General features: G+C 37.3%; 2 protein-coding genes across 2 annotated transcripts in view; both read right to left on the bottom strand.

Annotated features, from left to right (window-relative positions):
* The window catches only part of LOC126720950 (uncharacterized), a 37965-nt gene extending 12162 nt beyond the window's left edge, over positions 1-25803 (bottom strand). The window contains exons 1-3 of the mRNA XM_050423895.1: positions 25691-25803; positions 9639-9793; positions 9236-9377 (exon numbers count right to left, since the gene is read on the bottom strand). Coding sequence (XP_050279852.1) covers positions 9236-9377; positions 9639-9748 — 252 coding nt within the window. The 5' untranslated portion in view covers positions 9749-9793; positions 25691-25803. The remainder of the gene's footprint in view (positions 1-9235; positions 9378-9638; positions 9794-25690) is intronic.
* Positions 3848-8799, bottom strand: LOC126720954 (uncharacterized). The gene is made up of 4 exons (XM_050423897.1): positions 5389-8799; positions 5134-5304; positions 4602-5059; positions 3848-4523 (listed from the first exon to the last, which is right to left on the bottom strand). Exons 1-4 carry the CDS (start codon positions 6179-6181, stop codon positions 4008-4010), a joined length of 1938 nt encoding a protein of 645 aa, XP_050279854.1. The 5' UTR covers positions 6182-8799; the 3' UTR covers positions 3848-4007.
* Positions 25804-26183: the final 380 nt, after the last annotated feature.

Genomic DNA, 26183 nt, shown 5'->3' on the forward strand with positions numbered 1-26183 from the left:
TGAGAGGTGTACCAGGGTTGGAGCAGATTTAGAAGAGAAGATTAAGACGGACCTCGTCCAATTTTTGAAGAACAACATCGACGTGTTTGCGTGGAGTCATGATGATATGCCGGGTATAGACCCTAGTGTCATTACCCACCGTTTGAATGTATGTCCTTCCTCCAAGCCTGTGCGGCAAAAGAAGAGGGTGTTTGCCCCCGAAAGAGATAGTGCAATCAAGGACGAGGTCCAAAAGCTGATGGTAGCAAAGTTCATTCGGGAAGTGTACTACCCGGATTGGTTGGCCAATGTAGTAATGGTCAAAAAAGCGAATGGAAAGTGGAGAATGTGCGTTGACTTCACTGATCTGAATAAGGCTTGCCCCAAGGACAGCTATCCGTTACCGCGCATTGACCAGTTAGTAGACTCAACTGCAGGCCACAAATTGCTTAGCTTCATGGATGCCTTTTCAGGATACAATCAGATAAGAATGGACGAGGCTGATCAAGAGAAGACATCTTTTGTCACCAGTCAAGGCTTATTCTGCTATAAAGTGATGCCGTTTGGTTTGAAGAATGCAGGGGCGACATATCAGAGGTTGGTCAACCACATGTTCCGTCCGCAGATTGGGCGGAATGTGGAAGTCTATGTAGATGACATGCTGGTGAAAAGTCAAGACGAAGGAAGACATCTAGACGACCTGCAGGAGACATTTGAGACATTGAGGCGGTATCACATGAAGCTGAATCCTAGCAAATGTGCTTTTGGAGTATCATCAGGGAAATTCCTTGGCTTTATGGTATCCCACAGGGGAATTGAAGCAAATCCAGATAAAATTCAAGCAATACTGGACATGAAGCCACCGCAAAATACTAAGGAAATCCAATCCCTCACTGGACGAGTTGCTGCGCTTAACAGGTTTGTCTCTAAAGCTACTGATAAATGTTTGCCATTTTTTAAGGTTCTCAAAAAAGCATTCGAATGGACCGACGAGTGTCAGAGAGCTTTTGAAGATTTGAAGGTATACCTTACCAGGGCACCGCTGCTAAGTCCATCAGTGGAAGGAGAGGAACTATATTTATACCTAGCGGTAACTCCATATGCTGTGAGCTCAGCATTGATAAGAGAGGAAGATAAAGTCCAAAGACCTGTGTATTATACAAGCAAGGCATTGAAAGGAGCGGAAGGACGATATCCACAAATGGAGAAGTTGGCCTTCGCACTGATCACAGCTTCAAGGAAGCTGAGGCATTATTTCCAAGCACATGTCATTAATGTTATGACAGATCATCCTCTCAAAAAAGCAATGAGTAGACTGGAAGCTGCAGGACGATTAATCCAGTGGGCTGTGGAGCTAAGTGAGTTTGATATCAGATATCAACCAAGGCATGCCATAAAAGCTCAAGCCCTAGCAGATTTTATCGCAGAGTTTACCCCAAGTCATAATGAGGCAGAGGAGAGCAAGAGATGGATCATCCATGTGGATGGTTCGTCTACACGGCATGCAGGAGGAATTGGTGTGGTCCTGCAGTCCCCAGAGGGAGACAAACTGAAACATAAAGTCCGTTTACAGTACCAAGCGACAAACAATGAAGTCGAATATGAAGCCCTCCTCAAAGGGCTAGAATTGGCGAAGTCCGTGGAAGCCAAGTCCATATGTGTTATGGGAGATTCCCAACTGATCATGGGGCAAGTGAATGGGATGTATGAAGCGAAGGAAGGACGAATGAAGAAATATCTTAGTAGGGTGATGCGCCTTGTGAAAAGGTTCGAAAAAGCTGACTTCGTTCAAATCCCCAGGGAGGAGAACGTGGAAGCTGATACTATAGCCAAAGAGGCCTCAGCAGATGAATCATTAGAAAAGTCAGATGAAGTTCAGTATATGCCGAGTATAGATGCCCAGGAGGTACAACAGGTGAACCACAGAGAAAATTGGATGACTCCCATTATATCATATTTGAAAGACGGACGACTACCAGAAGAAAAGGACGAAGCCAGAAAGGTGAAGGTGAGATCAGCTAGATACGTCCTTATGAATGAAGTGCTATACAAGAGAGGCTTCTCTCAACCTTACCTTAGGTGCCTTGCTCCGGACGAAGCAAACTACGTGCTGAGAGAAGTTCATGAAGGGGCGTGTGGCAATCACTCAGGAGCCAGATCACTTGTCCACAAGGTCGTCCGTGCAGGATATTACTGGCCGAACATGCAAGCTGATGCAAAAGCATACGTTAAAGTCTGCGACCAGTGCCAGCGATTTAGCAATGTCCCCAGGCAACCGTCGGAATACCTCACCCCAATGGTAGCACCGTGGCCCTTTGCACAATGGGGATTGGACATTTTGGGTCCCTTCCCTTTGGGAGTAAGACAGATGAAGTTTTTAGTTGTGGGCATCGATTACTTCACCAAATGGGTGGAGGCAGAACCGTTGGCAAATATCACACAACAGAATGTTAAGAACTTCGTGTGGAAGAACATTGTTTGCAGATTTGGAGTGCCGAGGGTATTGGTGTCTGACAACGGACGGCAATTTGACAATGCACTCTTCAAGGACTTTTGCCTACACTTTGGAATTCAGAACCATTATTCCTCACCTGCACACCCCCAAGCCAACGGCCAGGCTGAAGTAGCAAACCGATCCTTGTTGAAAATCATCAAAACTCGGCTTGAGGGGGCAAAGGGAATATGGCCAGATGAATTACCAGGAGTTTTATGGGCATACAGGACCACTGTGAGGACCCCTACAGGGGAGACCCCTTTCAAGTTGGCCTATGGAAGCAATGCGGTCATACCTGCAGAAGTGCATATGGCTAATCACAGGGTGATGACGTATCAAGACAAGGATAATGAGGACCAGCTTCGTCTGAACCTCGATCTAATAGACGAGGTAAGGGCAAACGCAGAATACAGGGCAGCAAAGTATAAGAACCTCATGGCTAAGCAGTATGATGTGATGGTGAAGCCTAGGCGTTTCCATATAGGAGATCTCGTCCTGAGAAAGGTCTCTTTGTCAACCAAGAACCCAGCACATGGGAAGTTGGGCCCAAACTGGGAAGGACCCTATAGAATAATCAACTGTAAAAGGCAAGGATCCTACTACCTGGAGGCCCTGGACGGGAGAAAATTGGAACATCCTTGGAATGTGGAACACCTGAGGAGGTATTACCAGTAAGAGTGAACCTATGGACGAGACTTGGGTCTTATCTGTCTACTAGCGTACTATTATGAGTGATGCTGCTTGATACAACTATGTTTGGTATTGTTTGTGTGTGAAGTTTGAAACTATGATTTACTTTTTATAGTTGTGTTGTGGTTATGGACGAAGTCATGAAATATGTATTTATTAAATAAAAAGGCATCAGTGTGCATATGCCTTGTTTGTAAACAATATTTATGTTATGTACAAAATGTTGTGTGAATTCTCCATGATATTGTCGTCCAATTCAATCCTCAAGAGGGTTGAAAGATCCAAGACGAACAAAATCTCTGGACGCAGAGATGTAACGTCTAAATTTTCTTGAATAAAAGAAACCACATCCATACTCGTCCAACTCATGGACGAGGTAAAGCCAACTGAAACAATCCAAATTCTGGACGAGACAAAAAGTTGGCAAAATAAGTAGACGGTATGAAAAATTAGTTTGCAAGTCTTAAGACGAATCAAACTAATTAAAAATACTACCTGCTAAGACGAGTTAGACTACATGAAAAATATGTATTATGGACGAGCTAAGAGTAATAGCTTAGCAGCATCCGTCCATGCAAAGAAAATGAAATCACTCGTCCATTCAAAGAAAATGAAATTATTTATCCATGCAAATAAGATAAAACTTCATTCAAAGGGTGGACATCCTACGTCCAAAAACCCTTGATTAGTTTGAAAAGCAGAAATAGTATACTTAAAAACCCGTCCTAAAACCATGGACGAGTATAATGTATTCTTGTTACATAAAGAAGGTCCAAAAACAAAGGACCAAACACAAAAGTTACAAAAAAAGAAAAAGCAAAGCTACAAAGTTTAAAATCTCGTCCTAAGAAGGGGGAGCATTCACTGTAGGCTCGTCCTGAGGAGGCTGAGTGCTGGCGTCGTCTTCAACGTTGACATCATCAGAGCCAGTCTGGAGGAGAGAGCTTGTGGCAGCAGCAAGGTTAAGCTTGATTGTGCTGAAATCAACTTCAGGAAAGTTTTCAACAGCGTCCATTCTGAAATCTTCAAAACCAGCTGCATAATTGCGATCCAAAGTGTCTGTATACTCTTTGGACGACTTGAACTCAGCCACAGCGTCCTCTCGTGCCTTGGAAAGACGAGCATTCAACTCATTGTTCACCTGTTGTAAGTGATCAATGCGCGTCTCCTTCTCCAATGCATCCGTCCTTAGCTCCTCAATTAGCTTGTTATGCTCTTTGACCTCGTCCTTAGCTTTTTCAGCAAACCCAGCCCATTTCTTACAGTCAGCGTTCACTTCCTGAATCCTCGTCTCCAACAAGACCCTCGTCTTGTCCAGCTCCATTGCCTGTCTAGACGCTGCTATAAACTTCGACATGGCCTGTGAACAGAGAACAACATAGAATGATTAAATGAGGAAAATTTAATAACTAAACAAGGACGAGGGATACTGGCATACCTTGAAAAGGTCATGGACGCCTGAATGCTCAAATTCCTTCAAGCCCATGTTATAGCACATGTTTATATCCTCGTCCTTGACGGCCATCTGGAACCGTTCCCAAGCCAGGTCTTCATTTGCAATAATATTCATAGAAGGCTGGGACGAGCCAGGCATGGTAGATCTGGCCACAGGAGTTCTGGGAGGAGTCTTGGACGGGGTGGACTCAACTGGAGTGGACGAGTCCACATCAACTATTTGGACGGCAGGCTGAGACGAGGGTGGTTTGGACTTGACCACCTTGGACGAGCTTTGTTTAACCCTTTTATCTCTTCGACTGGGGAGCCCTTCCAGGTCAATGTTCTTAGGCAAGAACTTTCTTTTGTCCCCAGCCGTTGGACGATCCTGGGCTTGACCCTCAGGACGTTTCCCCTCTCCTGCGATCTCTTTTCCTCGGTTCTCTTTCATTGTTGACATTCCTAGGACGAGATGAACAAATGAGGAATGTATACATAAAAAAGAAAAAGAAGGGAAGTTTAAGTTAAAAACTTACTTTTTCGCACAGTGACTTCGTGGGCTATAGCTTCGTCTGAAGGCTCGGGACCTAAACCCCACTTGGCCAGACGCCTAAGCGTGACAAGGGAATGGAAGCTCCTGTCTGCGTGTAGACGAGCCCTGTGGACGCGGTCACGGTGAAATTTGCTCAAGGACGGACGTTTGGCAGCTACAAAACAATGAACAAACAAAGGTTAGAAATTGTAAATGTACTAAGTAGAAAAATAAAAGTAGACGAGGGGAAGGGACGTACCTTCTGGACGAAGGTTCCCCAGGTCCCCAGTGTAAGGAGGAAAGGGATCCCTGCCAACGTCCACAGGGTTCCCTGCCCAGAAGCCTGAAATAAAAATAAACTCCGTCTTCCACTTCCTATCAGACGAAGCTAGGGACTTGATCAACCTACAATCATTCCCTCTAGCAGTAAATTGGTAAAAACCTTCAGACTGACTTATGACAGAAGGTTTATAACAATAAAGGAACTCGTCCACTGTAAGAGGACGGTCCCTACCAAAAACTTCCCTCCACAAAATTTGCATGGAGATAATTAATCTCCATGCGTTGGGATTGAATTGACAAACACCTAGACCTAATTTGACTAGTAACTCCCTAGCAAAGGCATTTAAAGGAAACCTAAGGCCACCTAGGAAGTAAGATTCATAGACGCCTATTCCAAAACGAGGCTCACAACACCACTCTCCATGGACGGGTAGCCTAGGGTTAAACTCGTCTGGGATTTGATACCAGGACCTAAGGTTACCTAACCTCTGTTCGTCCGTCTTAGAATGGACGCCTACAGCGCAACTGAAGACGGTCTCTACCTCGTCCGTAGGATTGGACGGAGAACCAGCTTGAGAGCCAGAAGCTCTCCTAAGCTGTTCTTGGACGACTTCAATAGGGAGCCCAGGGGCCCCAGAAGAGTAGTTCTCGTCCGTGCTTCCTCCACTCTCATCACTAGCACTGCTAGAGCTAGACCTATCACTAGTATCATCACAATACTCGTCTATAACCTTATTAAGGCTATCTGTAGACGAGGAAGCGACAGACATCCCTAACAAGAAACTTAAACCTAAAGACGAGAAAAAGAAGAGTACCTGGCTCTAGACGGAAGAAGACTCTAGACGCAGAGAACTCCTAGACGAGGCTCTAGACGATGGATGTCAAGGAAGAAAATTTCTGGAATGAGGAGGGTCAAGGGAGGCATTCCACTATTTATAGGAAGCTGACCTGGGTAATCGAAACGACCCAACCAATACAGAAGCAACACGTGGCATCTACCTTGGAAAAATAAATCGACGGAATCAGTCTCTAATAAGAAAAGGACACGTGGCACAGTAAGTATTAACCAAATGTGTCCAAGAACGTTCAACCTTTTGGACGACTCACATGGACGAGGGGGCAACTGATGGTGTCACAAATTATCCCAAGTCCATGATTCGTCCATATGTATCGTCCAACGACAGAAGCAACAACAAGCGCACCAGCGACCCTCGTCCGTATATGGACGAGCTTAATACCTCTAAGATCTACTTGTCATTTATGAACGACAAGCCTTCCAAGATGATCTCGTCCGTCTTTCACTAAAAGTGGACGAGATCATCCTGGAGGTCTCGTCCATCCTTGCTATGGATGGACGAGTTCATCGGCCCCTCCGACCTAAGTAACTTCCACAGCGGTTACTCCCAATTCTCCGGACTCCTCGACACTGGGAACGGTTACCAAATAGATAACCGTTCCACACACTATATAAGGCTTCTTCGATGAAGGAAAAAGGTATTCAGACATTTTCTTACTTTTAAGAGAATACTTCTTCGTTACAGAGAGTTCCAAGAAACTAACTTGATCATCGGAGGATTTTTGGCCGGTCACCACCGGTCCCCTCTGATTCTGTGTCTTTGGTATTACAGGAGATAGCCCGAAGATCAACGTTCAAGTCTTATCAACCCACTGATAATCAAGGAATCATCAATAGGTTTTAGGGTATTTTGGTCATTTTTTAGGTTTCATGGGTATTCGGGTAATTTTTTAGGTTAAGGGGGTATTTTGGTCATTTTATAGTTTTAGGGGGGGTATTTTGATCATTTTTAGGTTTCTAGATTATTTTGATCATTTTTTAGGTTTCGGGGTTATTTTGGCCATTTTTTAGGTTTTGAGGGTATTTTGTCATTTTTAGGTTTCGGGATTATTTTGGTCATTTTTTAGGTTTCAAAGGAATTTTGGTAATTTTTAGGTTTCAGGGGTATTTTGGTCATTTTTAGGTTTCAGGGATATTTTGGTCATTTTTTGGATTTCAGGGGTATTTTGGTAATTTTATGGGTTTCAAGAGGTATTTTGGTAATTTAATGGGTTTTGGGGGGTATTTTGGTAATTTTTTTGGGTTTCGGGGGTATTTGGTCATTTTTTGGGTTTCAGGGGTATTTTGGTTATTTTTTGGGTTTTTGGGGTATTTTGGTCATTTTTTGGGTTTCGGGGGTATTTTGGTCATTTTTTGGTTTCGAAGGTATTTTGGTTATTTTTTGGGGTATTTTGGTCATTTTTTGGGTTTCGGGGGTATTTTGGTCATTTTTTGGATTTTGGGGGTGTTTTGGTAATTTTAAGGTTTCGAAGGTATTTTGGTCATTTTTCAGGGTTTGGGGATTTTGGTAAATTTTAGGTTTTGGGGGTATTTTGGTAATTTTCAGGTTTTGGGGGGTATTTTGGTCATTTTTTGGGTTTCAGGGGTATTTTGGTCATTTTGTAGGTTTTGGGGTTATTTTGATAATTTTTAGGTTTTTGGGGTATTTTGGTCATTTTCTAGGTTTAAGGGGTATTTTGGTCTTTTTTTAGGTTTTAGGGGTATTTTAGTCATTTTTAGGTTTAGGTGTTATTTTGGTCATTTTTGAGGTTAAGGGGGTATTTTGATAATTTTAGTGGTTTTGGGGCATTTTAGAGTTGGGTGATTTGTAGAAATGGTAGTTGAATCATAATTGGGTCTAATTGAGTACCCAATTAAAACCCAATAAATATTAATGTTAATTGGGTTAATACCCATTTAACCCAATTAATAATTAGGTGGGTTTGGGTCTCATTTAAGTGGGTGGGCAAATGGCTTTGGGTTGATTTTGCCACCCCTTTTACATGATATGGAAATAATTGCAGCACTATATCTCTTTATGAAAAATGGTAACATACCGAATAAATAGTTGAATCAAATCATAATAATTCAACTATTTGGTAAGGCTAACTGCTAGATGTCATACTATTTAGTCATAGCCCCTTCTCCTTTCCTATCATGATTTACTTGACAAGATATAAGGAACTAAATACAAACTTTGAATAAAAATGACCTATTTGGCTCTTAGACTTAGTGTTCTACTTTATACTCCACCAAATATTATATGTCATTAGTCTTCTTCTTTTTTCTTTTTTCTTTTCATTTAAAACTTTAATTACTTTATAAGGAAAAAAATCCTAGTGGAGCATAAGGTGGAACTAGGATTTGTATTCAACAAATTAACCTTTGTTAAGTCATTTAGTATTGCCCTCTCTCATGCAGTTTTAAATCCTAAACTCAGCTACTGAGCAAAAAGGGAATGGCCAGTATAATTAAATATTAATTCAACTAACTCTTCAGAGATTATTAATCAGAAAAGGTTTTAGAGTCACCTGTCTGACCAAAAAATGCAATGATTTAGCAACACACAAGAAAAGTAAGAAAAAATAAAATAGGTCAATGTAATTTTAGGTTAACTTCATTTTTTTTTTTTTTTTTAAACAATTCTGTTTAATATACAAATCTACTTCTGGTGAGAGGTGTTATTCCTTCTGTCATAAACATTTGGCTAATCAATAGATTTTAATGATAAATCTAGGAACAAAACATTTTTTACAACTTTATTTTCATAACTGCTCACAATAAAAATGGTGTCAGTGGTGATTCTCAGTAAAAGTGATATACCTCTGACATGGAACATTAGTAATTATTGAAAAAAGTTTTTTTTTTTTTTTTTTAGAAGGAAATCAATATTACCCTTCCACTTGAAAACATTATTCATATCATAATCCACATGCTGAAACTTATTTTAATTAGACAGAGGAGGGTGAGAGCTTTATGGTGGACAAACCTGGTGTTTGTGAAGATCTTCATTGAGAACATCCTTGAGAGACCAAGAGAATACCAAATCTACTAAGCTTCTACCCGGAATTTCTTCCTTCTTCACCTCAGTCTTCTCCACCATTGACTCCATAATTTTAGTTTCTTGTTCGCTTCAGTACAGTCAATCATTGTCAAAAATAACAGAGCTAGTAATGATTATCACAAATAGTGTGCATGCACTCACAAGCTGAAATCGTGAAATCGTACACACGATTTCATAGGCTATGTATAACTAGCCATGTGCAACAATAATCAGCTTAAATCATAATGACTCATGTATTACTTATTTCTATCATCCACATGCGTTGACATTTGGCTAAAAAATAAATTGCATAAAAGTAATATTCATATGATAATCCACATGCACAAACCTGTTATTATTAAAGAGCACATTGAGAACACCCTTGATAGACCAAGATAGCAAACCTATTAAGCTTCTGTCCTGACTTTCATCCTTCTTCAACTCGGTTTTCTCAATCATTTTCGCTTCTGTATAGTCAGTCTATGTGCCAAAATCCCAGATGCCCTTTAAATACAGAACAATAAAGGTTCAATAAGCATGAAGGAACCAGCTTGGAAGAAGATAAGGAAATGGTATAAATACCATTTCACGTCCATGATGAAAGTAAGGAAAAGTGAGACCACCCATAAAAATAAAATATTGGCTTAATAAGAGAGCCTATTGTAATATGGTATCCTTAGTCTTGGTCAATAAATAAATACACAAAATCATGTAAGCAAATGTTAAAAGAATGACCGAAGTCATATTCAAATGATAGAAAATATGTAGAAGAAGAGGTTTACTTCAAGTCAAATGAAAGTAGCTAGCTACCTTTACTTTCCTGCCTACCTTCCTTGAATAATGGCATTTTTTATTCTATTCATACGACTATATGCATGCATTGCAATATCTTTAATACTTGTTTGATATATATATATATATATATATATATACATTTCCACTTACTTAACCTTTTTCCAGGAAAAAGCATAAAAGAGAACAACAATGTGAAGAAGAAGAAGATGATCATGATACTGAGACTGTTTTTACTTTATATTAGTAATTTATTGAACAATGTCTACTACCTGGTCCTATATAGGAATGAAAGGTTTGGCAGGTTCACCAAGATCAACAGACGTACGCCTTTTGGTCTTCAAAATCTTGTCCTTTCATTTACTTTTTATGTGGTACAAACGAGTCAATTCGAAGAGAAAGAGGTACCATTCACACTTTCCCATGAGTGGGAAGAGAGAGAGAGAGAGAGGGGTTTGTTTTGGTTTGGTTTGGGGTATGCAAATCTAAAATGACCGACACAAAGTGAAGAACAAAACAAAGGATTTTGTTACAAGGACCCCAAAACAAATCTTTATTTTAAACAAAGACAAGAAGTTTTTATATAGATACACAGAAAATCATTAGTTGACATTAGTTTATACTAATGTATAACGTGTGTTTAAGCAAGGTATAGGTAAAAATAATCACAATTATATTTACACATATATATGGATTCAAATTACATCTTGTGTAAAACTTACACTTTTTTTTTAAGCCATAGATATATAGATGAGTTTTACTTCTTCTTTTTTTTTAATATACAAAAGTTTACTTCTTCTTTTTGGGGTTTTTGATGGTTTATTTATATTAGACTCTTTGTCTTTTGCACAATTTTAACTCACTTAAAACAAAAATTAAAAAAAATTAAAAAAAAAATTTAGATAGGACACACGATGCAAAATTAGATAACAATTAGAATCTAATTTAAAATCGAATTGTATTTTTTCTCGACTTTGGCTTTATATATATATGTGTGTGTGTGTGTGTATAGTACCTACCTGTAAGTAAAAAATTGCGACAAATGTGATCTACTTTCTTCCAATGTGGCAAATGTTAGACATATTTTTGCCTACAATATATACTTTAAATGATACTATTCATGTAAACTAATAATTTTCCTAAACGCACATAACCCATAAACACACACAGGCAATTTTTGCCTTTTGCACTTTTCCAATATTAGAGTTTTTATAAGACACACACTTACTCACTTGAACTCACTTCATGTAGTAGACACATGTGAACACCTCAGTCCTCACTTTACAATACACATAACATCAAAATTTTACTTTTATATCACTTCATTTAAATATTCTTTCTTTATTTTATTTTATTTTTTTATAACTTTGTGGAATGTGAAGATGTAACCCTTAAGGAATAAACTTTTTTTTTATCACTTTTTGCTACAATAAACTTTAGTTAGTTTGTATAAATTTTTAAATTTACCACCACCGCCAATGTAGCATGCTTTTTAGTGTTTTAGGTGCTAAAATAGCATTTTAGTTATTTTAGCACCACCAATGTGAATACTCTAAGGCTTTGTTAGGAAAAGGAAGAAGAGAAGAGAAGAAAAAGGAAATGTTAGTGACATTACATTTTTCCTTGTTTGGTTGGCGTTAGAGGAAGGAAAAGAAGAGAAAATAGAGAGTAAGTTTTCATTCAGGCCCACATTTCTCATCCACTCAAATTGGGAGGAAATGAGGAGAAAGCTAATTAAAAAAAGTGTAAGTTTTAGGGCCATTGCTAATGATATATAAAATTTCAATTTTGCCCATCACCTTTCATATACACTCTTTATTTTAATGGGGATATTTAAGTAAAATACATACCTAGATTAAACATCTTTTATTTTCCCTTCCCCCACTCTTTCCAAACATGCAAGAGAGAAACATTTTCTTTTCCATTCTTTTCCCTTAATCCTTTCTCTTCTTTTCACTTCTCTCGGTTACAACCAAACATAGTGTAAACACACTCACTTTTGTAAGGACACTTGAACAATCATGCTAGGAATTGGTGCTTATGCATTCACACACCAAATGAGCACCACACCCCTTATTTATACACATGGTTCAAGTTGGTTTTAGGGGTGAAAATATGGAAGGATAGAAAACTCCTTTATTTGGTTGAGAAAAAAAAATGCAACAATCGAAAATTGTATATATAGAAATTTACTCTTATGCTCCTATTACATTAAAAAGAATAATGGTTTATAAGAATAAAAATAAAACTAATGTGGAGGAATGAGAGGAGCAAATGGGTAAATTCCCATCTAAGCCCTCTTTCTTCCCCATTTTCTCCCCAATTTGGGGAGGAAAAAAAAAACACTTCAAAATGGTGGACCCAAGGAAAAAACATTTTATCCCTACCAAAATCAACACCTCAACCAAATAAGGTCGCTATTCAAATTTCCCCCTATTTTCCCCTCCCCTTTTTCATCCTCCCATAACCACCCTAACCAAATAGAGCCTTAAAGTCACCTACCTTAAATGTTATGGTACATTCTTTTACTAACAATAATTATCTTTCACCAAGCTTCTAGACAACATAGAAATTTGTGGCTAAACTTTAATTACGTAAGGAGGCTTCTAAAGGAAAAATGAGAAACAAAAAATATTATTACAAATTTGATATTACACACTCTATACACATTCTCTTTTTAAATCATTTTTTAAAACGCAATTTTAATTAAAATTGTGAAATCATGTTTTAAAAACACAGTTTCAGTTTCAGTTTCAGTTCATGTGGCAATGCGTATACAACGAGATGTGTAATAAAGAGTGTGTTGACAATCATTCCACAATAAAGAATGTTTTATAGAGAATTCCAAATAAAGCAATAGTAACGAGAGAGAATATTTTGGTAAGAGAGGCAGTGTTGCTTTCTAATAGTATGAACACGCAAGCATAGTTGCATTTAAACAAGCATAGATGCATTTAAACACGCAACTATAAGAGCTTTCTCAATTGGTTCATGTCTTTAGCTCAACTTGTTAGTTTTTAAAAAAAATATTTAAAAAAAAAATATTGTTTCATTCTATTAGTTAATTGATTTTTTTTTTAAATTTGGAAATTTCTAAGAATGTGGAGTTAATGGAAACTCACTATCAGAGAGACTTTAATTCAATAAGTTTGAAAATTAGAGGATTTGATTGAAAAAAAAATTTTGGAAGCCTTAAATAAATTATGATCAAACTTAGAGGTTATAATTTACATTTTTTCCTTTTCTTTTTGTATCACCACACTTTATTTTATTACATGAGGATTTAAAAGTCAATCTATTTAACATGGTATATGTTATCTTTCCTTCTCTATAGGAAAAAAAACAAAGTAAATATACCCTCTGTTTTTCCTTTGCTCACACTTTTTTTCCCTACAATCAAACATAGGTGCATTCTGGTTACATTTGTTTTGTTTTAAAAATGATTTACGAATTAAAATGTTTTCAACTATAAACTTTTTAGGGAAAGCATTTTATTTTTGTGTATTTGATTACATTTCTAAAAATGCTTTGAAAATTATTTTATGGTATTTGATGTGAAGTAAAATAAAATTAAAGAAATCATTTTCTTTTTTTATTTTAGGAAAAATAAAATTTTGTTAACATTTTCAAAAAAAAAATACTTGATAATATTAATACATAACAAATAAATTAACCTTTGAAGAATATTTTTTTATAAGATATACATATTGAAAAATATTGTTATATCATTAACACATATACCTTTAAAACATATACTTCCACTTATTACATTATCCTGGTTAAAACATATGCCCTGTAACACTTAAAATAAAAATAATATTACCACCATTCAAGTTACATATACAATATTAATTCACAATCACTGTTTGTAAAATTCTATTAAATATAACACAAAATAAAATAATAAATTGGTCCAATAATATCTCCTATATAAATTGAATTGGGATAGGTGCATAGGATCATTCAACTCAATTACAATTTGTTACGTTCAAAATCTTTGCATACAAAATATTTAAATAGAAATAGTTTAAAAATACATATATGTTCATTAGTAATGGACCGTACATAGTCATGATATATTACATAAATGACTTATAAATTTGAATTATTTTTAGTTACACAAAAAAAAATGGCTCACAAATATAAAACCATTCAAACTCTCTCTTCCTCTAATTTTATAAATAGAGTTAGATATATGATTATGTTTTTTTATGGTTTATTTATATTGGACTTCTTGTTTTCTGCACTGAAATAACTCACTTGGCCCAAAATTAAAAAAAAAAAAAATTAAATTAGATGGGATATGTGGTGCAAAATTAAGCTCTAATTAAAATCCAATTTTTACACTGAATTAACTCACTTGAAATAAAATTTTAAAAACTTAGATTAGATGGGACGCGTGGCGCAAAATTAGGCTCTAATTAAATTTCAATTCTCTCAAATTTGGCTTTTAATATATATATATGGCCCATTTATGTATTGCTAAAGGGGTTATAATAATTAAAATACAAAAAGATAACTAAGAAATGTCTAAGGAAATTTGAACAACTTTCAAATGAATTTTAACGATTTTAATAAGGTTAATAGAAAATAGGATAAACTAGTATTTGGTCCCTAACTTTTACATCATATTTTAATTTTATCTCTAACCTTTCAATTTCGTCAATTTGGTCTCTAACCTTTTAATACCGTGTCAATTTAGTCTCTGCCATTATTTTTTAAATAGAAATTTTGACATGACAAATGGCCAAAATAAAAAGTTATTTTATTACCACATCAAAGTAAACTAATTTTTTATTTTGGTCATTTGCCACATTAATAATTTTTATCTAAGAGATAATGGCAAGAACTAAATTAACATGACACTGAAAGGTTATTGACCAACTTGAGAAAATTGAACAGTTAGAGATCAAATTGAAATATGGTGTAAAAGATATGAACTAAATACATAGTTTACCCTAGAAAATAATAATCATAAGCAAATATAAAAAAGTTGTGTTAATTAATCCTTCAAGTAGAAACTAATTTAGTCTATGATAAGCCCATTTTAAAAATAAATTCATAAATAGCGCATTTACGTGTAAAAGTACAATTCCTAAATCATAAATAAATTTATCTAAAAATAAAAATTGATTGAAAGAAATGTGATATAATAAAATAAAAACTTTTAATGCACTAAAAGAAAAATAAATATAATAGTTAGTCTTAATGGTTATCATGTTGGACAGAATCTGGGAGGTGGGATGTCTGTTGTTGAATTGGATGGTTGGTTACCATTTTAAAAACCATGGTTAGTTTGGAGATCTTGAGGATTATTATGATCTTTTTATTTTTAGGAATATTTTGGTTATTATGATAATCGTGGGAATATTTTAGTCATTTTGAAGATTTTAGGTGTAGTTCGGTCATTTAGGAGATTTAGGTTTTCTTTTTTAAAGGTTTCAAATGATATTTTGGTCATTTAAAAGATCTAGGGGTTATTTGGGGGGTTGAGGGATATTGTTGTCATTTTAGAGATTTTAGAAGATATTCTGGTCTTAGATATCTTGGGAGAAGTAATCTTATATTTCAAGAATATGATTCCAATGATCAAAGATTAAAAGAATCTTGGGTAAATTCCAAACAACTACCTTAAGGTTTGGGCTAATACCAACTAAGTCCAAGAATTTTCAAAACTAACCAACTTCGTCCCTAAAATATAACTTTATCCATAAATAGCCAAATGATGATACTTATCTCTTCTAACTCTTTGCTCTTTCGTTCCTCTCTTTCACTAAACCTGGTCACCTGCAAAACCCATAAGCCTTCACTGGTGTTAGGAACTCAATTAAATAACTATCACTGCTAAAAGTTAGCTTAGCATTAACTCTCTCTCTCTCTCTCTCTCTCTCTCTCTCTCTCTCTCTCTCTCTCTCTCTCTCTCTCTCTCTCTCCCCACCCAAAAACAGTAACATCAGCAACACCCCGATGATGCATTTGGGCCCCACCTCACACCATTGAGCACGTGAGGTGTGGTCCCAAGGCCTTTTCCCAAACATGCCTAACCATGGCCAAGCTCGTGGGCGGTTGCCCTCGTTCAACCATTATTTACTGGAAACCCCAAAACCCAAATCAAAATGGCAAACTCATAGATCTATGAACAATATATCCAAAATCTCATTTTTCAAACTCACACCCAAATCATCTGAACCTAACAACCAAAGGAAATTTAAAGAGAAAAGGTTATGGGTTTCGTCAATCACCAAGGTTCAATGAGAGAGAGAGAGAGAGAGAGGAACGAGAGAGAAGAGAGGGAGATCACCTGGGTTTGGTGTGTGTGTGTGTGAGAGAGAGAGAGATAAAGGGGCAAGAGAAGAGAGTTGGAGAGAAGAGAAAGGGAAGAGATAAATAACAATGTTTAGCTATTTAGGGACAAAGTTGTCTTTTAGGGACTAAGTTGGTTAGATTCGAGAAGTCATGGACCTAATTACTAGCAGCCCAAACCTCATGGTAGCTGTCTGGAATTTACACAAGAAAATAACAATCCAAACAATCTAAGACCCTACAAACCAAATACTACCCAAGATTCATGTTATAATAAATCAACAAAGCCAAGGAGATAACACCTTAACATAAGATATAGAGACATAACTTAAACTGAAAGCTTATTATTTGTTTGGACCCAAATATATTGTGTTAATTCCTTTAATGATTTTATTTTTCTTTCACGGTAAGAAATTTATTTTCCCTTCATTAGTATATAATTAAAGGTCATTCTCTAGGGAAATTTCAACCCAGTCCATTATATCTTCATGAATTTAGAAAATGTAAAATTATATAGAATCGATATTCTTGAAGTATTGATTTTTTGAGTTATATGTTTCTTTTTTATCTGTCTATGGTGTTTGGATCATGTTTCAATGAGTCAACCAATACCATTGTTGATGTTGTTAGCATGTTGTTTTACTTTATATTTCTTCGTGTTAAATATAACAACTTAAATTTTGAGGAGAATATTTTGTGCTTTTTAATTGATATATTTTAATTTAATTGTTTCCCTTAAAATTTCAATTGAGATGGTAGTAGATTCAAAGCATACATATGTAATTTCTTCATTGTCATTTTTCCTATAAAGTCTGTGATAGGGAATATTTTAACCAAGAAATTCCCTATCTCCTTTTTCCCTTCAAGATAAAAGTATCCTTCAGGTTTGTAGCATCCTTCGAGATAAGGATGCCCTTCAGGTTGGAGATCCACCTTTGGGTCAAATGCCTACAAGGGCACCTTCCATTTCTTCCATCTGGTATGGAATCACCTGTCGAGCTATCCAATACCGATAGTGGATTACACTTAGCCCCACATCATTTGGGTGTTCTATACTTATGCATTCCTATATGGAAAGAATTTGCACACCACATCCAAAGATCCTTCTACATATTCGTATCTCCCAGTATGGGAAGAAAAGCCCTAAGATCTCAGAACATTAACTCCATATCTTCCCTACAAGGAAAGATCCTACGTTCATGGGATTTTGGTAAATTCTACATCGCTACAGTCTCCTCTTCTCCAAGGTACGTAAAAAATTTCCTAACTCTTACACTTTTGAGTTATTAGAGATTCTTCTATCACTGACTTAATTTTCGAAGGGTCAATGACCAGTACCTCACCGGTACTACACCACTATATAAACACCAAGTCTCCTCTTCTCTAAGGTACGAAAAAAAATTTCTCAGCTCTTACACTTTTGAATTATTGGAGATTCTTCTATCACTGACTTAACCTTTAGAGGGTCTTTAATCGGCACCCTGCTGATACTCTCTATTAGTTCTTCATCTCTTATTCTTTAAGTACCCTAATTGGCGCATGTATGGACGATCAATTCGCCGCTGATTTTTGTTCATCATTAGTTCATGGGAACTTAGTCAGCTCTACATTGCAATATAAGTACCGAGTCTCCTCATCTCCAAGGCATTTAAAAATATTTCCTAGCTCTTACACTTTTGAGTTATTGGAGATTCTTCTTTCATTGACTTAAACTTTGAAGGGTCTTTGGCTGGCACCCCACTGGTTCTCTCTGTTGGTTCTTTAACTTTTATTCTTCAGGCTCCCTAATTAGCGCGCATGTGGACAATCAATTCCCTGACGATTTTTGTGCTCATCAGTTGGCGCCGTCTGTAGGAACGAGTGATTGGCCATATCACTGCTTCTAAGACAAAGAATTGCATGTTCTAGATGCGGTCAATGACTACCACCAATCCAAAGTCTGGAAACCCCTCCAACGCCTTGGAGAGGCAAGTGCAAAGCCTTACTGTGGCCGTTGAGCAACTTACCCAGCAAAATCAAGAGCTCAAACAGCAAATGAACCTAGTGAATAAGCGTCGTGCCCAAAACAATGATCAACATGACAAAAAACACAACGATGAGCACGACGGTAGTCACCTTTTAACGGGAGATCAACATGAAGGGGGAGATCAAGAAGAAAGTAATGTCGCCAACAGATGCAATTGATGGAAGGATACTAACCGTTAGTCAAAATTGGAGAGCAGTGCAATGCGCATGGCACTAGATATACACATAATGAAAGATAAGATGGACATGATGATGAATGTCATGAGGGAGCAAGTGTCCACCAACTTGGATGAACTACTCCACCATACTGACTCTCCCGTCATGGTGCATGTCACATCTTGTCCTCTTCTGCCTAAATTTTGTATGCCTTAGGTGGAGGAATACGATGGGAAAAAAGATCCACTTGATCACCTAGAGTCATTCAAAACTCTAATGCACCTACATGGAGTACTCAGCGAGATAATGTGCAAAGCATTCCCAACCACACTTAAAGCGCTGGCTAGGGTGTGGTTTAGCAAGATTACTCCAAACTCTGTCTCAACCTTCAAGAAGTTAAGTGGGCACTTCGTCATGCCCTTCATTGGCGAACAAAGATACAAGAGGTCCTCGAAAAGTTTCTTGAACATCAAGCAATGAGAAGATGAGAGCTTAAGATCGCATGTGACTCAATTCAACAGGGAAGCCCTTTTGATTGACGAAGCTAATGACAAGGTCTTGGTCACGACCTTTACTAATGGAGGCTAGTATGGGGAATTCCTCTTCTTCATCTACAAGAACAACCTGAAGACGATGATGAACATGCTATATAGAGCTACTAAGTATATGAATTTTGAAGATGCCATGATAGCCCAAGTGGGCAAATTGAAGAAAAGGGAGAGACAGGACAACCCCCGTCCAGATGGTGGAAGGAAGTCAGAAAAGTGACAAAAGGGAAGACAGGAGTTCAAGACCTCCTTCCAGAAAGATGACCAACTTCACCCCACTGAACACCCCGCTCAAGCAGGTCCTCATGCAAGTAAGTGATGACTAAGCACTCAGGTGGCTGGACAAGTTGAAAAGTGATCCTAACAAGCGCTTAAAGGATAAGTATTGCCGCATCCATTTGGACCATGGGCATGACACCTCCGAATGCTATGATTTGAAGCAAAGATAGAAGCTCTCTTCAAACAAGGAAAGTTACAACAGTTCGTCGGACGAGGGAGAGCTGAAAGGAACCTAGCCAGAGGTCCCAGAGCCCAATGGTAAGGTAGAAGAACGCCCAAGAGCTTTGCTCAGAGAAATAAGGGTGATCATAGGAGGAACCACAATGGCTGGGTCTTCTAGAAATGCAAGAAAGACTTATCTCTGCATGGTGCAGAGTGTACAAATCACCGATCGCCTCCCTAAGCTATCAAGGGTTGAGAATCCACCTATTACCTTCTCTGAAGAAGATGCTTGACAACTCCATCCCCCACACGATGATGCGTTGGTCATCACCCTGTCCATAGCTGATTATACCACCCCAAGGATGTTGGTGGACAATGGGAGCTCAGCCAACATATTCTACTATCCCACCTTTAACCAGATGAGAATCGACAAGAAATGGCTCCTACCATCGAACCATAAGGTTTGGCAAAACCAAGGTGTTCCCATCAAGTCAATCACGTTGCCAGTCACCATTAATAGCTACCCGCAGTAGCTCACAAGAGAGATCACATTTTTGGTTGTCAACTGCTCTTCAACTTACAATGCCATCATTGGACGACCTACGCTCAACGCATGGAGAACGGCCACCTCCACCTACCATCTACTTGTCAAGTTCTTGATAGAATACAAGATGGGAGAAGCGCACAAGGATTAGATGGCAACACACAATGCTACATACCCATGCTAGAAATGGATGATCATTTACTGACCTTGAATATAAAAGTACGACGAGTGATAATGGAACCAACGAAGGCATTGGAAGACATTTCTTTAGACAAAAGTCACCTAGATAGAATCACTAGCATTTGCACCCAAGCGGACCCTTCGATCTATCGGGAGCTCATAATCTTCTTGAAAACCAACTTGGACGCCTTCGCTTGGAGCCATGAGGACCTGCCAAGAATCGATCCAAGTATCATGGTCCATCAGCTCAATGTCTCCTTATCATTCCCTCCTGTCTGACAGAAAAAGAGAGTCTTCACTCATAAGAAGGACAAAGCCATAACAGAAGAAGTTTGCAAGCTACTAGAAGCAGGGTTCATCAAAGAAGTCTACTAACCCCAACTGGTTAGCTAACGTAGTAATGGTCAAAAAAGCCAATGGTAAATGGAGGATGTGTGTGGATTTTACCGATCTAAATAGGGCTTGTCCAAAGGACTGCTACCCACTTCCATGGATCGATCTCTTGGTAGACTCGATGGTTGGGCACCAGTTGTTAAGTTTCACACCCTTATCCTCACCAAGGCCTAAAATGAGATGGACGAGAGGATTAGGCTTGTTAAAAATAATGTGTGTGTGTGTGTGTGTGTGTGTGTGTAAACAAATAGAAAGGAACTACGGGAACCAAACTCACCCTTGTCAAGTTAAGGAGACCTAAGTCACCAAAGGCCTCAGCTTCATGCTCTGAGCACTCATTGAGGTCCACTTCCCTGATGAAATTACAGGCACTACCCACAGTAAACCCCTTGTTTCTCATCATTAGGGGGGCTAGAGGATTGGCGTCGGGACCTTAAGATGTCATAAGACCTTTGCCTATGCCATGACGGGGAGGCTTAAGCGTTTTTTGGACCATTTTCGCTTGCTCCAGATGGTCCACAGTATCAAAATTGTTCCTGTTCAGACGACCTTTGTTGCTCAGGGGTTTCCTCTTCTGACCTACTTTTGCCAGAGGAGCTGATGACCCCCTAAATTGTAAAGCTTGGAGAGCAGCCGCTTTCCTTATCTCCATTTGCTTTTTTCTTTCCAGCATCCATCTCTAAGGAAACACAACAATAAAATGACGAGTTAGTTGAGAAAACTGATGAATAAAGTAGACATATAAAGAAACTCACGGGTTTGAGATTAAGCATCCAAACGCCTAGCCTTATTCGTCAGTTCAAGTCCCTCATAAAAAACTTGGAGATTGTCAAGTGTGACAAGATCTTTCCACCTTTATCGTTTGATAGGGATCTCAAGAATATGATTAATAAATTTTTCTTGCCCGGGTGATATCGTCGAACGAGTTTAGGCTACAGAATTGAAAACAAATAGGTTAGGAAAAGAATAAAACCGACTAAACAAACAAGGAAGACAACCTGATGACTCACCAAACTTGTCCATTATTGCCAAGGTATTATCGTATTTTTCACCTATAATTTCCCACTCGTTAGGTTTACACACCCAATTGGACCCTTGAACAAATAAATACCTGTTTTTCCAATTGTGATTGGAATCAAGCATATCATATACCAATTCCAATGATGCTTTGCGACACATGAAATTATAAAAGTCCTGTGACACAGAAATTTGTTGGGGATTGTAGCAATAGAAGAACTTGTCAAGAGAAAGACCACGACAACCTCCACTCATTTGGCCCCACAACACTTCGACCCAAGAAATATCCTCCATGTGTTAGGACATATTTGGCATACGGATATACCTAAATAATCTGCTAGCCGATGATGGATCTCACTGAGAGGCAGCCTCATAAAAACCGATGTCCTCAACCTCTCTCAAATAACACTTCTCCCTTCTATTTGCCTTTCATATGGGGACATCGTCGGAATTTGGAAGAGAGGATGGAGCCTTCTAAAGACCTCCTTCGTCATTTTAGGGGGAAATTCGTTCACCGCCTAGATCCTAGGGAGGACGAACTCCCTAAAATTGTGCCCTGATGGACTGGCCACTTCCTCGTCCTTCTTGAATGAATTAGCTGATGGCTCCCTTTTAGAGGAACCAACTAGGTAGTCGGCCATGGATTCATTTCTCGATGGCGAAACCTCATCGTCGCCCGATTCTAGATGGACAAACGACGAATACTCACTCGTCGCTTAACTATCATTTAACATCCTCTCACCTACAAGCGACATATGAAAACTAAGAAACTACTCACGTGACGACCAAACATTGGACCAACGACCACTCCAACTATATGTAAATAAGCAGAAAGGTTTAAAGAATAGAGACTTACCCAATAAAGGTGATGATCGAAGAACGATGGACAAATTATTGAAATGGATGGCTTTAGAAGCGATAGACAATCCCAAAAACCAACGAGAAAACGGGAGCTCCACATGATGTCAGAAAGTAAAAAGAATAAACAGTAAGGTCAATAAGGGCATTGAGCTATTTATAGGCAAAGAGGCACAAGAAATGAAGCGACTGTTCATGTCAACCAATTAGGAAACGCCACGTGTCACTTGCACACCATAAAAAGACTCTTTTGCCCTCACAAATGGCACAGGCTCAAGGTGAGCCACTAATTGATCCTGTCATCCCGACGAATACGAAATAGGGGGCAGCTGATAGGGAATATTTTATCTAAGAAATTCTCTATCTCCTTTAGCCCTTTTAGGATGAAAGTGTCCTTCAGGTTTGTAGCATCCTTTGAGATAAGGATGCCCTCTGGGTTGGAGATCCCCCCCTTCGAGTCAGATGCCAATGAGGGAACCTTCCATTTCTTTCGTTGGGTATGGAATCACCTGTCGAGCTATCCAATACCTATGGTGGATTACACTTAGCTCCACACCATTTGCATGCTCTCCACTTATGCATCCCTAGATAAAAAGAACTTGCACATCACGTCCAAAGATCTTTCTACATATTCGTATATCCCCAGTATAGGAAGAAAAGCCCTAAGATCTCGAAACATTAACTCTATCTCTTCCCTACAAGGAAAGCTCCTATATTCATGGGATCCTGGTCAGCTCTACACCATAATATAAGTACCGAGTTTCCGCTTCTCCAAGGTACATAAAAAAATTTCCTAGCTCTTACACTTTTAAGTTATTGGAGATTCTTCAATCACTGGCTTAACCTTCGGAGAGTCTTTGGCCAGCACCCCATTGGTGCTCTCTTTTGGTTTATCATCTCTTATTCTTTAAGTACCCTAATTGGCGCACATGTGGACAATCAATTCACTGACGATTTTTATGCATCATCAATCTAATTTTTATTTCATCATCACCATTATCAATTCATCAATATTTTTTCTCAAATTTGAGTTTTGATTTTGTATATATATACCATGTTTCTCTTCCCTTTTGGTTCTGACAAACATAATGGGTTTTGGTTTCAAGCTAAATCTCAAATTGGGATTTCCAATTCAATCTCATTCCCTCACCAATTCACCTTCTAGGCTTTCTTTATCTTAAAGTGATTTTTTATTGTCTCAATATAAATAAAAAGAAAATAAATTAGTTTTTCAATGATGCACACATAGGGTCCGTTTGGTTGGAGGGGAGGAAAAGTGGAAGGATAGAAAATGGTGAGAGGATGGAAAAGTAGGAGGATAGAGAAGATTTTAATTTCTCTCATTTTTGTTTGGTTGGGAGTGGAAAAAATGAGTTTGTATAAATTTACTCATACACCCTTGTTAAAAAATGATAGTCAATTAATACAAAAAAGTGACAAACAACCACCAAAAAAAAAAAAAAAACAATCACCCAATTTATTAAAAAATAAAAATCATGTCCCAAAAAAAAAAAATCATGTCTACTTAAACCCAAAAAAACAAAAACAAAAACAAAACAACTATCAAACCCACAGCCCAAATAAAAAAAAAAATTAAAAAAAAAAAAAATAGGCAACATGCCCACCCACAGCCCAAGAAATCAAAAAACAAAAAAGCAACGTCTAGGAAAAAAAAATGAACTGAACATGGGCATTTTTGTCCATTAAACAACCACATTTCCTCCGTCCAATTTTTTCTCCATTTTATGGAGAAAACTTTTTGGTGGGTCAGGGGAGAAAATACCTAAACCCTACCATTTATTTTCCTTCCTTCCCACCCAACCAAACACACTCAAAAAAGTTTTCCTTCCCATTTTCTCTCCAAAGTTTTCCATCCACCCTATTTCACCTCCAAACAAACGCACCATTAGTGTTTCAAATTAAGCTTATATATATGCCACCTGATAATTTTGCAATTCATATTTAAGCCTAACAAAGTATGAATAGAGTAGAGTGCAGAATTGACTTTGCAAGTTAATTGACCAACTTAAAACAGTTTTAATGGAGATTGAAATTTGGAGTTTACTCTAAGAATTGGTTCCAATCACTTGATTTTGAAGATATTAGACATGACTCTTGAAGTATGTACTAAGCTCTTTATGGAACTGTAGTAGGATAATCAATTTGAAGCTCTTTACGGAATTGTATCACAATAAATCAGGTCACAAAAGCTTCTAGCTCACTGCTTTATATATATATATATATATATATAAAAGGAAATAAATAATTGTTGCCTTTCCTTTGTACCCAATAAGTATGTAGTCCTTATTAGAGTGAATGAGAAAAAAAAAATTTAAAAAAGAAGAATGATGATCGGTTGTTTTAGCTCTTTTAGAGCCTCAACGGCTTTAACACCTCATCACCAAAATGTGTTGTTATAAGGTAACCCCGAAATGGGCCAAATGGCATCTTATTATTTTAAGCTGACTATCACATTCTACCATTTGAATAGTTTTCTTGGAACATGTTGTGTCAATTTTGGGAATTTATCCAGTTAGACAGTCTTCTTCCCTATCTCTAATCTACCTATGAATTTCTATCTTTATATTCTTTTGTGCAATTTCTATCTCTAATCTACCTATGAATTTCTATCTTTATATTCGTACAATTTTTGCAGTGAATTAGTACTAAAGAGAAAAATGTTTATAGAATGCAATGGGAATTGGAATTGGAATTGTGCATGTTGATTTATAGAACAAATTTGGCTTGATGGATAGCTTACTGCCATATTTCTATGTTCTGGTCTTTTGCAGGAAGGTTGAATAATATTAGACAAAGCTTGATTTTGGATATAATATATTTTTTAGTTTTGAACCTGAGTAGGTAGCTAGATAACACACAAAAAAAAAAATCAAACAAACTGGAGATTTTGGCATTATAGACACAATTTCAATGATCTCTAGACGTTAACTATATCTCTTAAATAAAGTCAAAAAATCATATAGCTAATGAACATAGAGAGATTGTTCTGATATCAATTGATTAAATAAAATTCAAAATTTTAAGCATGAATGTATCCCAAATACTTTGCAATTAAACTTAGGATCTGTCTTACATCATTAGCATATGTTAAAAAAAAAATGCAATAAAACATGTGTACCATACCCGAAAGCTGAACACTCTAGCCCTTTTGCTGGATTTTGAAGTTCCCGTCCTTTCTAATCATATCCCATTTCTTTCTTATTCTCTAAAGATAAGAACAGCTGAAATGAAGAGAAATGAAGAATGGATGCTATGACTTATTTAATACGAGTCAGGTAAGATATATATTTTCTTATATGTTAGAAGATGAGATGTAGTCATCTTTGAATTTGGATCTCTTCTTTTTTCTTTTTCTTTTTCTTTTTCTTTTTCTTTTTAATGAAGAAAACAATTCATGTGATATATATTTTCTTATATGTTAGAAGATGAGATGTAGTCATCATTGAATTTGGATCTCTTCTTTTTTCTTTTTCTTTTTCTGTTTCTTTTTAATGAAGAAAACAATTCATGTAATATAATATGCTTCAGACTCATAAAGCTGAGCTGTAGTCAACAATCGTCAGCAGCCCAAAACAGAAAATTTAGATTAACTATAGCTAATTGATTAAAATACACA

The sequence above is a fragment of the Quercus robur genome, chromosome 4 (assembly GCF_932294415.1).
Source record: "Quercus robur chromosome 4, dhQueRobu3.1, whole genome shotgun sequence".
Lineage (NCBI taxonomy): Eukaryota > Viridiplantae > Streptophyta > Magnoliopsida > Fagales > Fagaceae > Quercus > Quercus robur.